The 16885-nt window shown below is 36.4% G+C and overlaps 1 protein-coding gene across 4 annotated transcripts in view; it reads left to right on the top strand.

The window, feature by feature from the left end:
- RGS22 (regulator of G protein signaling 22) overlaps window positions 1-14887 on the top strand; it is a 126296-nt gene extending 111409 nt beyond the window's left edge. For all 4 annotated transcript variants that reach the window (XM_079102620.1, XM_079102619.1, XM_079102621.1 and 1 more), the window contains 5 exons: window positions 7948-8040; window positions 9822-9915; window positions 10028-10111; window positions 10289-10338; window positions 11431-14887. In XM_079102620.1, coding sequence (XP_078958746.1) covers window positions 7948-8040; window positions 9822-9915; window positions 10028-10111; window positions 10289-10293 — 276 coding nt within the window. In that variant the 3' untranslated portion in view covers window positions 10294-10338; window positions 11431-14887. The remainder of the gene's footprint in view (window positions 1-7947; window positions 8041-9821; window positions 9916-10027; window positions 10112-10288; window positions 10339-11430) is intronic.
- The last annotated feature ends 1998 nt before the right edge of the window (window positions 14888-16885 follow it).

Genomic DNA, 16885 nt, shown 5'->3' with positions numbered 1-16885 from the left:
CATATATGGAAAAACTGGAAATCCATAGGTTGTACAATGAAATTTAACCCGTCTCTCACCCTGCACAAAACTCAACTCAAAGTGGATCAAAGACCAAGGAATTAGACCAGAAACCCTGTACCTGCTAGAGGGAAATGTAGGCCCTACACTCAACGTGTCAGCTTAGGAACTGACTTCCTTAACAAGACTCCTAAAGCACAAGAAGTAAAATAAAAAATCAATAAATGGATGGTGCCCTTCAACAGATAAAGTGAATAAAGAAAATGTGGTATATATACATGGTGGAATATTACTCAGCCATAAAGATGAATGAAATTATGGCATTTGCCAGTAATGGATGAAACTAGAGAATATTATGCTCAATGAAATAAACCAATTCTTTTTAAAAAGGGAGGTGGAATGTTCTCTCTGATACACAGATGCTAACACACAATAAAGGGTGGGGAGAGGGAAGAATAGAAGTTCATTGGATTAGACAAAGGGGAATGAAGGGAAAGGAGGGAGGATGGGAATAGGTAAGACAGTAGAATGAATCAGACATAACTTTCCTATGTTCATATATGAATACATGACCAGTGAAACCCCACATCATGTACAACCACAAGAAAGGGAAGTTATACTTCATAATATGTCAAAATACATTCTACTGTCATGTATAACTTTAAGAAAATGAAATGTAGTAGAACATCATGTAAAATTTGTAGATGCAAATTAAAATTCAGGATCAATGCTTTAGTTCTTTTCCATAAACACCTATTGTATTTGGCAAACTTGGTGTTTAGCAAACATTGTTCTGGATGCTGTTTGCAATTACAAGACTTGTTCTGTCTTCTCAAAAAAAATGGAATGGCATCAAATTATAAAGCTTCTTCAGAACAAAAGAAACAAGAGCATGAAGAGAGAGCCTGTAGAATGGGAGAAAATCTTTGTCACCTGTTCCTAAGATAGAGCATTAATATCTAGAATATACAACAAACTCAAAAAACACCGAAAAAACAACTCAATCAATAAATGGGCAAATGAACTAAACAGACAGTTCTCAGATGAAGAAATCCAACTGTCAACAAATATATGCAAAAATGTTCAACATCTCTAGCAATTAGAGAAATGCAAATTAAAACTGCACTGAGATTTCATCTTACTCCAGTCAGAATGGAAATTATCAAGAATACAAGTAACAATTAATTTTGGTGAGGATGTTGGGGAAAAGGTACACTCACACATTGCTGGTGGGACTGCAAATTGGCACAGCCACTCTGGAAAGCAGTATAGAGATTCCTCAAAAACTAGGAATAGAACCACCATTTGACCCAGTTATCCCACCCCTCAATATATACCCAAAGATGTCAAGTCAGCATGCTGCAGTGATACAGCCACATCAATATTTATTGTAGTTCAATTCACAATAGCTAAACTATGGAACCAACCTAGAAGCCCTTCAACAGATGAATGGATAAAGGAACTGTGGTATGTATACACAATGGAATATTACTCAACCTTAAGGAAGAATAACTTTATGACATTTGCTGGTAAATGGGTGACTCTGGGGACTATAATGCTGAGTGAAAAAAGCCAGTCCCCCAAACAAAAGGTTAAATGTTTTCTCTGATAGTGAAAGCTAATCTACAATAAGGGGGGTTTAAAAAAAAGAACAGAAGTTCAGTGGAGTAGACGAAGGGGAATGAAGGAAAGGGAGAAGGAATGGGAAAAGGAAAGACAGTGGAATGAATCTGACATAACTTTCCTATATACGTATATGAATATCCTACAGTGAACGTCACCACTGTGTACATCCACCAGAAATTAATTTTTTTAAAAAACTGTGTAAATGGCAGAAAGATTAGTAGAGTAAAGGAAAGGGAGCAGGGGGAGGGAGAAGAGAAGGGGAAGTCCTGGGGACTGAATTAGAACAGGAAATTTTCCATGCTTTTAAAATTATGTCAAAATATATATTTTTATGTAGTATAATATATCTAACTAAAAAGAATCAATAAAGAAAAAAACGTGAAGCAGCCCAGCCCCCTCTGGCGGGAAGCGCCTCTCTAGACTAGCTTCTCGGGGCAAATCACCCAGTGAGAGCCTGTCTACACAGAGCCAGCCACAAGTCCCCAAGCCAGTGGAGACCTCCGACCTACAACCAGCCTCTGGAACCAGGGCTGTGCAACAAGAGACCTCTCCAGGTCTCTCTCCCTGGAACCAGTAGCGGGCTAGGGGCAGCGTTCTTCGGAAGCACTGCATTATCAAATTAATCCAAGATTTCAGGCTACTGAAGGCTGGTAGGTGATACACTGGAAATCTACAGGGACACTATAAGCCAATAGAGGAAATCTACAATATCACAGAGTCCCATTGACATCTGACCAATATGAGAAGGGAAGAAAATGTCCGAAACAAACATAGATACTATATCAATAAAACCCAATGACAGCACAGCAGAAGAAATGTCAGAAAGGGAGTTCAGAATGTACATAATTAAAACAATCAGGGAAGCAAACGAGGAGATGAAAGAACAGATGCAGGCATTAAATGAATGCACTAATCGACAGTTAAAAGAGCAAATAACGGAAGCAAAAGAGCATTTCAATAAAGAGTTAGAGATACTGAAAAAAAAAAACAAACGGAAATCCTTGAAATGAAGGAAACAATAAACCAAGTTAAAAACTCCATAGAAAGCATAAACAATAGGATAGATCACCTGGAAGACAGAACCTCAGATATTGAAGACAAAATATTTAATCTTGAAAACAAGGTTGACCAAACAGAGAAGATGGTAAGAAATCATGAACAGAATATACAAGAATTATGGGATATCATGAAGAGGCCAAATTTAAGAATTATTGGGATTGAGGAAGGCTTAGAGAAAGAAACCAAAGGAATGAACAATCTATTCAATGAAATAATATCAGAAAATTTCCCAAATCTCAAGAATGAAATGGAAATCCAAGTACAAGAGGCTTATAGGACTCCAAATATACAAAATTACAACAGACCTACACCAAGGCACATTATTATGAAAATACCTAACATTCAAAATAAAGACAGAATTTTAAAGGCCACGAGAGAAAAGAATCAGATTACATTCAGGGAGAAACCAATAAGAACATCAGCAGATTTTTCAAACCAGACCCTAAAAGCTAGAAGGGCCTGGAACAACATTTACCAAACCCTGAAAGAAAATCGATGCCAACCAAGAATTTTATACCCAGCAAAACTTACTTTCAGATTTGACGATGAGATAAAATCCTTCCACGATAAACAAAAGCTAAAGGAATTTACTAAAAGAAAGCTGGCATTACAGAACATTCTCAGCAAAATATTCCATGAGGAAGAGATGAAAAACAACGATGTAAATCAGCAATGGGAGGAACTAGCCTAAAGGAATAGCCAAATAAAGGAGAAACCAAATCATGTCAAAAAACAAAAATGAGTCCAATGACTAGGAATACAAATCATATCACAATAATAACTGTGAATGTTAATGGCCTGAACTCATCAATCAAAAGACATAGACTGGCAGATTGGATTAAAAAGAAAAATCCAACAATATGCTGCCTGCAAGAGGCCCATCTCATAGAAAGAGATACCCATAGACTAAAGGTGAAAGGATGGGAAAAAACATACCATGCACACGGACACAGCAAAAAAGCTGGAGTATCCATCCTCATTTCAGATAATGTGGACTTTAAGCCAAAACTAATCAGAAGGGATAAAGAAGGACATTACATACTGCTTAAGGGAAGCATAAATCAGCAAGACATAACAATCATAAATGTCTATGCCCCGAACGTTGGCTCATCCATGTACGTCAAACAAATCCTTCTCAATTCCAGAAATCAAATAGACCACAACACAATAATACTAGGTGATTTTAACACACCTCTCTCACCGCTGGATAGATTGTCCAAACAAAAATTGAATAAAGAAACCATAGATCTCAACAACACAATCAACAATTTAGACTTAACCGACTTATATAGAATATACCATCCAACAAAGAACGAATACACTTTCTTCTCAGCAGCACATGGATCCTTCTCTAAAATAGACCATGTCTTATGCCACAAAGCTACTGTTAGCAAACACAAGAAGATAGAGATACTACCTTGTACTCTATCAGATCATAATGGACTGAAATTAGAAAAAAATGACAGAATAAAAAACAAACTTCTCCAATACTTGGAGATTAAATAATACACTATTATACGATGAATGGATAACAGAAGACATCAGGAGGGAAATCAAAAAATTCTTAGAGGTAAATGAGAACAAAGACACATCATATCAAAATCTCTGGGACACTATGAAAGCAGTACTGAAAGGAAGATTTATTTCATGGGGTGCATTCAACAAAAGAAGTATAAATCAACAAATAAATGGCTTAACACTACAGCTCAAAGCCCTGGAAAAAGAAGAGCAGACCAACACCAAAAGTAGTAGAAGACAGGAAATAGTTAAACTCAGAGCTGAAATCAACGAAATTGAAACAAAAGAAACAATCGGAAAAATTAACAAAATAAATAGTTGGTTCTTTGAAAAAATAAACAAAATTGATAAACCCTTAGCCACGCTAACAAAGAGAAAAAGGGAGAAAACTCAAATTACTAAAATTCGGAATGAACAAGGAAATATCACAACAGACACGAGTGAAATACAAAACATAATTAGAAGCTATTTTGAAAATCTATACTCCAACAAAACAGAAAACCTCGAAGACATCAACAAGTTTCTAGAGACATATGAATTACCTAAACTGAAGGAGGAAGACATACACAACTTAAATAAATCAATTTCAAGCAATGAAATAGAAGAGGTCATCAAAAGCCTACCAACAAAGAAAAGTCCGGGGCCAGATGGGTTCTCAGCCGAGTTCTACAAAACCTTTAAAGAAGAGCTCATTCCAATACTTCTCAAAGTATTCCATAAAATAGAAGAGGAGGGAACCCTCCCAAACTCATTCTATGAAGCCAGTATCACCCTGATACCTAAACCAGACAGAGATACATCGAGGAAAGAAAATTTCAGACCAATATCCTTAATGAACATCGACACAAAAATTCTCAACAAAATTTTAGCAAATCGCATACAAAAATATATTAAAAAGATAGTGCACCACGATCAAGTGGGTTTTATCCCAGGGATGCAAGGTTGGTTCAACATCCGGAAATCAATAAATGTCATTCACCATATCAACAGACTAAAAGTTAAGAATCACATGATTATTTCAATAGATGCAGAAAAAGCATTCGATAAAATACAGCATCCCTTCATGCTCAAAACACTAGAAAAAATTGGGGTAGTGGGATCATCCCTTAACATTGTGAAGGCCATCTATGCTAAGCCCATAGCCAATATCATTCTAAATGGTGAAAAACTGAAAGCATTCCCCCTTAAAACTGGAACAAGGCAGGGATGCCCTCTTTCACCACTTCTATTCAACATTGTTCTTGAGACTCTAGCCAGAGCAATTAGACAAACCAAAGAAATTAAAGGGATACGAATTGGAAAAGAGGAACTCAAACTATTTCTATTTGCTGATGACATGATTATATATTTAGAGGAACCTGGAAATTCCACCAGAAAACTCTTAGAACTCATAAGTGAATTCAGTAAAGTAGCAGGTTACAAGATCAATGCTCATAAATCCAATGTATTTTTACACATAAGTGATGAATCTTCAGAAAGAGAAATTAGGAAAACTACCCCATTCACAGTAGCATCGAAAAAAATACTTGGGAATCAATCTCACAAAAGAGGTGAAAGACCTCTACAATGAGAACTACAGAACACTAAAGAAAGAAATTAATGAAAACCTTAGAAGATGGAAAGATCTCCCATGTTCATGGATAGGAAGAATTAATATTGTCAAAATGGCCATACTACCAAAAGTGCTATATAGATTCAATGCAATTCCAATTAAAATCCCAATGATGTCCCTCACAGAAATAGAGCAAGCAATTATGAAATTCATCTGGAAGAATAAGAAACCCAGAATAGCTAAAACAATCCTCAGTAGAAAGAGCGAAGCAGGGGGTATCGCAATACCAGATCTTCAACTCTATTACAAAGCAATAGTAACAAAAATGGCATGGTATTGGTACCAAAATAGACAGGTAGATCAATGGTACAGAATAGAGGACACGGACACAAACCCAAATCAATACAATTTTCTCATACTAGACAAAGGTGCCAAAAATATGCAATGGAGAAAAGATAGCCTCTTCAACAAATGGTGCTGGGAAAACTGGAAAACCATATGCAACAGAATGAAATTAAATCCCTATCTCTCACCCTGCACAAAACTCAACTCAAAATGGATCAAGGACCTTGGAATCAGACCAAAGACCCTGCATCTTATAGAAGAAAAAGTAGGTCCAAACCTTCAACTTGTTGGCTTAGGAGCAGACTTCCTTAACAGGACTCCCATAGCACAAGAAATAAAAGCAAGAATCAACAACTGGGATAGATTCAAATTAAAAAGCTTTCTCTCTAGGAAACTATCAGTAATGTGAAGAGAGAGCCTACAGAGTGGGAGAATATCTTTGCCACTCATACTTCAGATAGAGTGCTAATATCCCGAATCTATAAAGAAAAAATTCTACACCAAGAATACAAATAATCCAATCAACAAATGGGCTAAGGAAATGAACAGACACTTCACAGAAGAAGATGTACAAGCAATCAACAGATATATGAAAAAATGTTCAACATCTCTAGTAATAAGAGAAATGCAAATCAAAACTACCCTAAGATTTCATCTCACCCCAATTAGAATGGCGATTATCAAGAACATAAGCAACAATAGGTTTGGCGAGGATGTGGGGAAAAAGGTACACTCATACATTGCTGGTGGGGTTGCAAGCTAGTGCAGCCACTCTGGAAAGCAGTATGGAGATTCCTCGGAAAGCTTGGAATGGAACCACCATTTGACCCAGCTATCCCACTCCTTGTCCTATACCCAAAGGACTTAAAATCAGCATACTACAGAGATACAGCCACATCAATGTTCATAGCTGCTCAATTCACTATAGCCAGATTGTGGAACCAACCCAGATGCCCTTCAGTTGATGAATGGATAAAGAAACTGTGACATATATATACAATGGAATATTACTCCGCTATGAGGAATGACAAAATTATGGCATTCGCAGACAAATGGATGAAATTGGAGGATATCATGCTAAGTGAGATAAGCCAATCTCAAAAAACTAAAGGACGAATGATCTCGCTGATAAGCGGATGAGGACATACGGGGCGGGGGGGGTAGGAGGGGTTAGTGTTAGGGTTAGTGTTAGGGTTAGGGTTATGTTTAGGGTTAGGGATAAGGAGGGTGGTAAGAATGAGGAAGAAAGGACTGTATAGAGGGAAAAGGGGGGGAGTGAAGGGGGGAAGGGAAAAAAATAACAAAATGAATCAAAGAACATTGCCCTATGTAATTTATGATTTTTAATTAAAATTAAAAAAAATAGCACAGCAAAAGGCAGACTAGAATATCTTTTGAAAACAATCTTCAGAACTCACCACTCAAGGAAGCACATTTAAGTTTCCTTAATAAATGGTCTGAAAAAGTTCAAAAAAAAAAAAAAGGAAAAAAACGCATATAGTTTGATTCCATTTGTATAAAATTCAAGCAACAAAATACAATCATTAAAATTATAGATTATAATTATATTTCTATGCATTTTCTTTAGTGAGAAGTCTGGATGGATGTTCTTGAAAATGTTACAGTGTTCTTAGACGCTAGAATTTGGGAATGGATTTTTACATTCAACTTCATTATCTCATTTGTTTTTAAATATTTTTATTAGTATAAAAGAAAATTAAAGATCAGAGTGACTTGATGAAACCTCAATTGTAGCACTCACCATGAAATATTATAACTTCACTTCAAATTCATATTAGCATAGTATTATCCCTTTTCTGGAGTAATTTAATTTAATATAATTACAGTTTGGAATCAAACAGCATGGAAGTACAGGGTCTGCTGCCAAAAGCGCTTTGGTCACTGAACCCCTCCAAGGCCTACAAGCATATGGCCGGCAGGTAAGTGGTTCTCACTTCCTCTCCAGAGCACTGGGGTGGGGGTAGCTCCCAATAACTCCGTCACTGGACAGTGCTTGGGGTGCGTTTGTTTGAAAGTGGGGCTAAAATTATAATACTAGGAATGATTGGAAGGGAAAGTCCTTGAGTCTTCAGAGAACATTTTTAAGCTGATTCTGGATATGTAATCAAGGGAAATAACTTCTTGATACACATGAAGAAGATTTAAATTTCAGAAGTTGAAATGACCATTTTACTGGAAAAAAAGAGAACAAGACAGAATATAGATATAGATATACATATATAAGTTGTTATATTCTAGTGTTAAAAGATGACAGAAGAATGTTAAATGCTTTGTCTCAATTTTCTAATTTTTTGAAGTCGTCATAAAATTGGCTAGTGCATGAGCACGAACTAATAGATTCACAATTTTTTTGTTTATGTTTATAGCTAGCACATTAATATCACTTCCCCCTAAATTTCATGTTTTAGTTTATGTCCATTTTTTATTATTTTATAATGAAAGTGTATCTTAGGGTAATATGAACTGAAGAAACAATCATTTTAGCACTTAGGAATGTCACATAACTTCAGTTATCTGGTTGACCTAATAGCCTGAAAAGCTATTCTTGTGAGAATAGAAATATTCAATTTTATGGAACCATGTGCTGAAAGAGAAATATCCAAAAATGTACAATACTTAAAATACATTCAGAAATACATTAGTAAACAATTGGTATTAAACTTCAAAAAAACAGTATAAAAAGAAAGAGATAAGTGCTGATGAAGATGAGCAGGCTTCTGATTTAACTCTTTCCTTACGATTCAGCGTTACTTCAGTGACTGAAACGGCACATAATCTCCTTGAAGTCTGATTTCCTGTTTGTAAAAAGAGAGAAACGGAGATGATGATATCCTATCAGATAGCTCAAGATATTTGTAGGAATGAAAAAGTTTTGAAGCTGGGAGTTGTGGTATAGTCATGTAATCTCAGTGACTTGGGAGGGTGAAGCAGGAGCATTACAAATTAGCTTTTAGCAAGACCTTGTCTCAAAATGAAAAGTTCTGGAGATATAGTTCAGAGGTAGAATGCTCCTGGGTTCAGTTCTCAGTATTGAATAAAAAGAAAGAAAGAAGAAAAAACCATTGGAAACCAAAGGCATTTTATAAATATAAATATAGATCATAGTGATTTTAGCTGTTTAAAGTATCCGTGTTGAATTACTCTAACAATTTGTAAAACAATAATAACACTGCTATTTTGCAAATGTGGGTGCCTGGTATATGCATTTTTTTTCAGATAAATTTTGCACATTGAAATTGTAATTAATCCAAATGCAAAAATTGTCCTCTGCTCCTCCCACGCCAATAATCTTGGATCTTTTATAAGCCCCTAATATGTAAAGATGACTGATTAACTGTCAAGAAATCTATAAAACTCTATAAAACATTGATTCACTGAGCAATATTATCATCATCCTCACATCCTCCCCTACCCTACCCATCCAGAAAATATACGAATTTAGGTAAAATTTTTAAAAATGCTTTTACCTCATCATAAATATTCTAAGAAAAGGAGTAAGAGTGATAATAATTTGTGATGCCAGTTAATATGTTAAATGAGCAGATTCAGTTTGTGAAAATGTGTATCACTTAAACTTCTGATATGCATACTTTTCTTCAATACAAAGTTTAAATGAAGGAACTGATATAAGTCATTTTACCTTCAGTTTATTTCCTGAGGCAAAAATTTCTAGAATTAACTTTGAAAATCATTTTTCCAGCCAACCTGGTGCTATTCAAAGTATTTAGAAGCCTTAGAACAGGAAAGAGTTCTTCTTAAAATCCAAGAGGAACTGGAAAGAAAGATGCTTACAGGTAAGTTTTGCTCTTTGTTTACGAGATTGTTTTGTTATTTTCCTATCACAGCTTAACTTCAGAGGATTTTAATCACTACTTCATTTTTTTTAATTTCTCTCATTTTGTGCAGGTACATCATCACTCACAAATTTACATAAGAATTCTGGTTCAGTCATGTCTTTGAAGAAGAATTGGTCTTCCATCAGTATCCTGAGTGAGTTTCCAGTGTTAGTCCCTCTCCAGTCCTCCCTTGACCACCCAGAATATAGAGGGACTGACCCCCATTGCCCTGAATCCCAAGTTAGGAGAATGCCAGTGTGTCTTTGTGTTTTCCCTCCTTGCTGAGGAGGAAAGACTAAGATATACACCTACAACTTCACCTCTTTTCCAGAGTGATAGCGTTGATGTCAGTGTTTGTATTCTGCTGCTGACAGGTGCAAGGTGAGTCATATTCTGAGAGTTGGTCGGTCCCACCATGTCCTTTTAGCACACACATACATATGTGCACCTGCACAAACATAATCCACATGCACATATAACACACACACACACACACACACACACACACACATACACACACATACATCCATGCCCCACTAACAAATCAATGGGTAGAAACATCTTGTCTTCCTTTTGAATGGCATAGTCTCCCCTGAGAAATGCCTTTGAGGTAGATCATTGATTGTTTCTATTTAGTACTTATCAATCCTTTCTTTCACAGAGAACATGTATGGAAGAATGGGCTATAGCACAGTTTTCCCAAAATGGGAATATAAGAAGGAACTGAAAGTCAAGCCAGAGCCTTTCTCCCATGTAGATATTGATGTTCTTATACAGATTTTTTTGTTATGCTCTGTTTTAGTTTTCGTTTTGCCATGTTTCTGTTTTGAACCCAGGGGCACTCCACCATTAAGCTATATCCCCAGTCTGTTTTTGTTGTTGTTGCTATTTTGAGACAGGGTCTCCCTAAGTTGCTCAAGCTGGCCTTGCATTTTCAATCCTCCTGCCTCAACATCCCTGATAATTGAGATTACAGTGTGCAGCACCATACCCAGCCTTATACAGTTTTGAATTGTACTAATGTTAGAGTTTAACAAGGCCTTTACAAAGTAGTCCAGTGGCATAATGTGGTATATGTGTAACCCATTGTCCAGATAGTTGAAGAAGCCAGTTAAAAGTCCCCTTCCTCTTATGCTTTTGTCCTGCAGATTAGCTTTTTGGTTTCTTAAAATTCTTACTTTTCATGGTTCTTGGGAGGGGTTGATGAGTAGGCCTAATGTTCTTAGCCCATTAATTTTTTTTTTTTTCCTCTTCTCATTTACCCTGGTCACTGCCCCTCTATTTAGTTTTTCCATCCCTTAGGTCAATCTTCCAGTGCCCCCAATATTTTAGGATACCATTTTCTTGATCCTATGACAACTCTGTATAATTTTTTGTCATTGCTGTTCTGGATTTATATTTTACATAATGTCATTTTAGATTTATGTTTTCTACAAATGCTTATGTTTTCATGAATTTATTTTTCTTTTGCAGGAATTCTTTATTTCAAAGTTAACTGACATGAGAAGCTCAAGTGATTTATTTTTTAGATGTTCTGCAATAGAGCAAGGTTAACATCTACATAAATTTAGGCTTGCTTTGCTTTATAGTTTTAAAATTACAGCTAATCTGTATACATGAAATACAAGAATATGAAAGTTTCAAAAACCTTAGAATAAAATTACTACTATCTAGAAGAATCAAAATGTTTTGCTTATCACAATCCTTAAGAGTATGTAATATTTTGCTCCTCACTTAATCTTTTAACAAATATTCCTTGATTCCTTTAGTATATTTAGTTAGCAGATACATTCAGCAGGTGATTGGAGAATGTGAATATTCCTAGCAATGAATTGACCCAAAATATAAATGAAAGAGTCTTCCCTACCCATCCCCACTATAAAGAAACTATAATTAAAGCAGTGGTTCTCACACTCTAGTGTGCATAATATTGACATGTGACTGGCTAGCAATTCAGGTTCCTGAGACCACTTCTGAGAGTCTGCTTCAGTAGTGCTTGGGTAGGACCCAGAAATCTGTTTTTACCAGACATTCCAGGTGATTCTGATGCAGGTATTCCAGAAACCACTCTGAGATACACTGATAGGGCAGCAAGAAAAGAACTTCAAAAGGTAAAATCTCTCTTAGTAACTGGAGCTGCATTGCACAGAGAATCCAGACATACCCCTTCCTTTACTTGTTCCTGGAGGGAAAGGATAGTGGATAAAGAAATGACTTGGGAGGGTGGACTATGGGCCTCATGACTCAGTGTCTTCAAGGACTGTGACTAGATTACCAGATTGTGAACAGTTAGTTGCCTAGTTCTGCACAATCTTGGAAGATATTTTAAAAGTTGAAAATGCCATTCCAAATTCTGGAAGGTGTTGAATATTTTAAGTGGGGGAAATATCAGAGACATACTTTAAAGATTATCTTTCCTCTAAAGCAGGGGTTTTGGGAACCCTGTAGTTTCCTGTGCTCCCACAGTACCCCTAAACCCTATAAAGGCCATTTTGTGACTATTTTCCATTCATTGTTCTTTCTTCTTTTCTCAGTATCTCTCTCTCTCTATTTCTCTCTCTCTCTCTATTTCTCTCTCCTTTTTCCATTCTTATCCTACCTTCTCTAGTGTTAATCAAGTTTTGTTGTTGTTGTTTGTACTGGGGATTGAACCCACGGGCACTTAACCACTGAGCCACATCCTCAGCCCTTTTAAGAAATATTTTATTTAGAGACAGGGCCTCTCTAAGTTGCTGAGGCTGGCTTTGAACTTGCCATCCTCCTGCCTCAGCCTCCCCAGACACTGGGATTACAGGTGTGTACCACTGCACCTTACTAATTGAGCATTTTATATGGTCCATTTTGTCTCTTCTCTTAGCATATCAATTAGACTTCTTTTAAAATTTTCCTTACTGGTTGTCCCAGAGTGTGCAGTACACATTACACCTAATAAAAGCCCTCTTTCGAAGAATGTTATAGCCCAAGCCTGGTGGTGCATATCTGTAATTCTAGCAACTCAGGAGACTAACGCAGTAGGATCCCAACTTCAAGTCCAGCCTGGGCAATTTAGTGATACCTTGTCTCAAAATAAAACATAAAAAGGGCAAATTTTTTTTTAAAAAGGAAATTTTGAAAGAAGCCAAGAAGAAAGGTGTAGGGCAGAGGAACAAAGATAAGAATTACATTTGAATTCTCTTCAGAAACCATGTAGGCAGGGCTGGGGAGAAAGCTCAGTTGGTAGAGTGCTTGCCTTGCAAGCACAAGGCCCTGGGTTTGATCCACAGCACCACAAAAAAAAAAAGAAAAAAAAAAAAAAAAAAAAAACAGGTAGGCAAGAGAGTTTTTGCCATTAAAGGGAATTTCCTTATATTAGCGTGCAGGAAGGATCATCTGACTGTGGCTCCATTGGCTGTTCTCAATATGTTGTCAATTCTTCTCCCCCTCCCCTCTTTATTATTGGATGATTACCTTATTCAGATCCCCGTCACCTTAAAGCTGGTCACTAATTAGTGTGTTCTCCTTCCTGGCCACCTTTACCCTGTCCTAAGTGTGATCTTTCTAAAATGCAAACATGATATTCCCCTGTCTGAATCCTTCATTGAGATGATTGGTAAACCTGTTATTGACCAACTGGAAGTCCTTTACTTAGCATGTCGTATATATAAGACCCTCCTATCTTCTTATATAAACATTGAAATCTGATGTTTGTTCCTCTGGGAAGAGTGGAATGAACCATATTACATCTACTTGAATAATTTCTGCTTTTTAACATGATCACTGAAAGAGCATAATGCCTAATGGAGATACACAGTTTATGTTTGTTGAATTAGTAAATTCCATATTCACATTTAATGTAGCATATATATATATATATATATATATATATGTATTTTAGGTAATCTTAAAGTGTCCTTAAATCAGAATTGGGTGTGTACAAATAACTAAATAAATTCTTATTGCGCTCTACTTTTATATTTGATGCTTCTTCATTTTATGAGTTCTCTTAAAGACAGCTCAGTTTTAGAAGAGTCCTAGGTTTTAAAAAAACAAATTACTAGGCATACTGTGTTAAGTTATACCCTTTGAAACATGGGGAAATCAAGCTCATACTTTGTTGGTTTACATTGTTATTTGGATTGAATAAAATATATTTTGAAATAAATACAGCAGTGAAGTAATACAAAAGTAATGTAACTAGTAGGGTCAGTTTGTATATAAGCAAATATAGTATTAAAGATATAATGTAATTTATGTTCTATTTCTTAAATGTACATCTTTATCATTTGTCATCTAATTGAAAATTATAGTAATCTATAATTGCACTTTATTATTTTAATTGCATTTTCTAATTTTAACTCAAAATTACAGTGAAATTTCTGCCTCAAAAAATGTTTCAGTTGGCACACATCCAGCAATTCAGTAGAATTTGATTCTAGTTCTGGATCTGTTGCCACTTTTCTGATTTGAAGCCATTTATTTAACTTCTTTGAATTTCAGGTTACTTGTGTATAGAGAATGCAGGGTCCTTTTTTTAACGATACTATGCATTTCTGTGAGTTTATAATAGTAGAGATATTAAATGTGTAGCTATTATAGTGTTTGGTCTATTCCTCAATGAGAAATTACTTGTATATTTTGATTTAGGACCTTGGATCGAAAGATGAAAAGAAAAATAGAAAATCTATGCTCTTTTCTTTTCCAGAGTCAGATACTTATGGTATGTGACTAAAATTCCTGGCCTGAAAATAGTTACTATTTTAGCAACTTCTTCCTTATTGTTATTACTATAAAGCTAATATACACACCTGATGAAAAAAGTCAACAGGACATGATGACATTAAGTAGTAATCTCCCCCTTTACCCCATTATGATAAAGTACTGTGTCAAGACCACAGCTTAGTTGTATTAGGCATGGGACAGATGCTTGAGAGACTGAAGAAAATACCAGGAGATGGTGGTGAAAAATGCTTACAGGGAAGGTCCAGTGGCAACAGTGTGGATGGACAGACATTACCTCCATCCCTCTGGTGCTTTGCCAGAAAATAGTGCCTTCATTCCTCTGGTATCTTTGTCCAGTGGTGACCCACTGGACAAGTGACACTTATTATCTCCAGAGTGTCCAGAGTTCCATATCAGTTACCACAGGGAGAGGGACTTTATAAATTAGGCTACAGAAGCAGTGAAATCATTAGTTTGCTTTGTTCCTTATATGACCAGCATTCCAAGGATGAGCTGTCCTGTCAGGCATGCAAGAAAGCCATTCCTACAAATAACAGCAGAGGCCCTAGTTGAAATATATATAAGAAAAAAAGAGCTAGTGTCTCTAAAGATAGTATTTATCTGGAAATTCCAGCTGAGGCCTGCTCTTATTGTTCCCTTAACTTGGCTAAGTTCGTGGGAACAGAAAGGGGTGTTTCAGGTACATGGTGTTTTTTATTGTCTTTCTTTTCTTCAGGATGACACATAATGGAATCCCACTTTTAGCTAACTCATTAACTCCTAACTGGAGCAAACTAAGTAAACTATCATTTCCTAGTCTACCTCACAGGTAGGTATGGCTCCTGACCATTAAGCCAAGGGGATGTGAACAGTGTCCAATATCCATTCAAATCTTAAAAATGAAAATGTTTGCCAACCACTTTCTCTCTTCTCTCTTCCTGTGGAATCACAGTTGTGGTGCTGGCTAGCAAGCTTCCACCATGAAGATGGAGCATCTAAGGAATTATGGAACCTTAGTCTCTGGGTGGCCTCAAGAAGAGCTGCCTCTCTCTGGACTGTCATGTGATAAGACACAAATTCCAATCTTCTTTGAATCACTTTATTCTTATGCCTTTTTATTGTGCTACCATAACAAAAAGCTAGAATATATGGCATTAATCAAGCAGTCTGTGGATATAAACAAAGCAGATAATTGCAGGCAAAAAAGGTGGAGATCTTTGTAATATCATGGCAAAATATTTGGTAAAACTGTTATTTCTAGTAACTTAGAAGGCAGACCATGTGCCTACTGTGCCCATAACTTTATAAAGGAGGAGTCGTGAAAAGAAGGAGAAGGAGGAAGAAGGCCAAGGAGGAGTAAGAGGGCAGAAGAAAGAAGAAGGAAAAAGGAAGAAAGAGAAGAAAGAAGGTTGATGAACATCTGTGTGTATGTTGCTCCTTGCAGTTTTTAGCAAGGCACTGTGAGAAATACATCAGACAAGAATGAACCAGTTTACAAGAAGAAATATAAGAAAATAATAGCTTAGCTAAGGGAGGCACATTCTCTGTGTCTTGCAATGCAGTAAATGTAAAATCTAATAATTTGGGCCCTGAAAGTTGATAAAGTCAACTACAACTACACCCCATAAAGCAGAACCTTTAGTCATTAAGATACTTCATCTGGATGGTGGCAGCTATATAACAAAGATCAAAGTAAAGATAATGCTATTCTAGCCTATTGTCTTTAAAATAGCCACTATTAAAATAATAGTTGTGTTAATTAAGCACAGAAGTGAGTAAATAAAGAGGAGAGTTGGCAGGCTTAAATCTATGACAGGAAGAGATTTTTGACATGGAACTGACTGGAACTAGACTGAAGGTTTAAAATTTTTTGATGAAATCATATTCTCACCAAAACCACATATCTATCGTATGATCTGGCTAGGAGGTGTCCCCCAAAGCTCCTGTTAATGCAGGAATATTAGTAGGTGAAGTGATTAGATTGCAAGCTATAATCTGACCAGTCCATCCTATTTTGAGTGGACTGACTGGGTGGTAATTGAAGGCAGGTGGGGTATGGCTGGAGGAAATGTATATTAGGGTTCTCTAGAGGAACAGAATCAACAGGAAGTATGATTATAAAAAGAGGATTTAGTAGATTGGCTTACACAACCAGAAGCTGGATAGTCTACACTGGCCGTCTGCAGGCTGGAGAGCTGCACAGTCCAAGAAGCTGACACCTCAAGACAAG

This window comes from Sciurus vulgaris (genome assembly GCF_902686455.1).
Source record: "Sciurus vulgaris genome assembly, chromosome: 1".
NCBI classification, from domain to species: domain Eukaryota; kingdom Metazoa; phylum Chordata; class Mammalia; order Rodentia; family Sciuridae; genus Sciurus; species Sciurus vulgaris.
The sequence above is the reverse complement of the archived record's forward strand: the minus strand, read 5'-3'. Positions and strand labels throughout refer to the sequence as shown.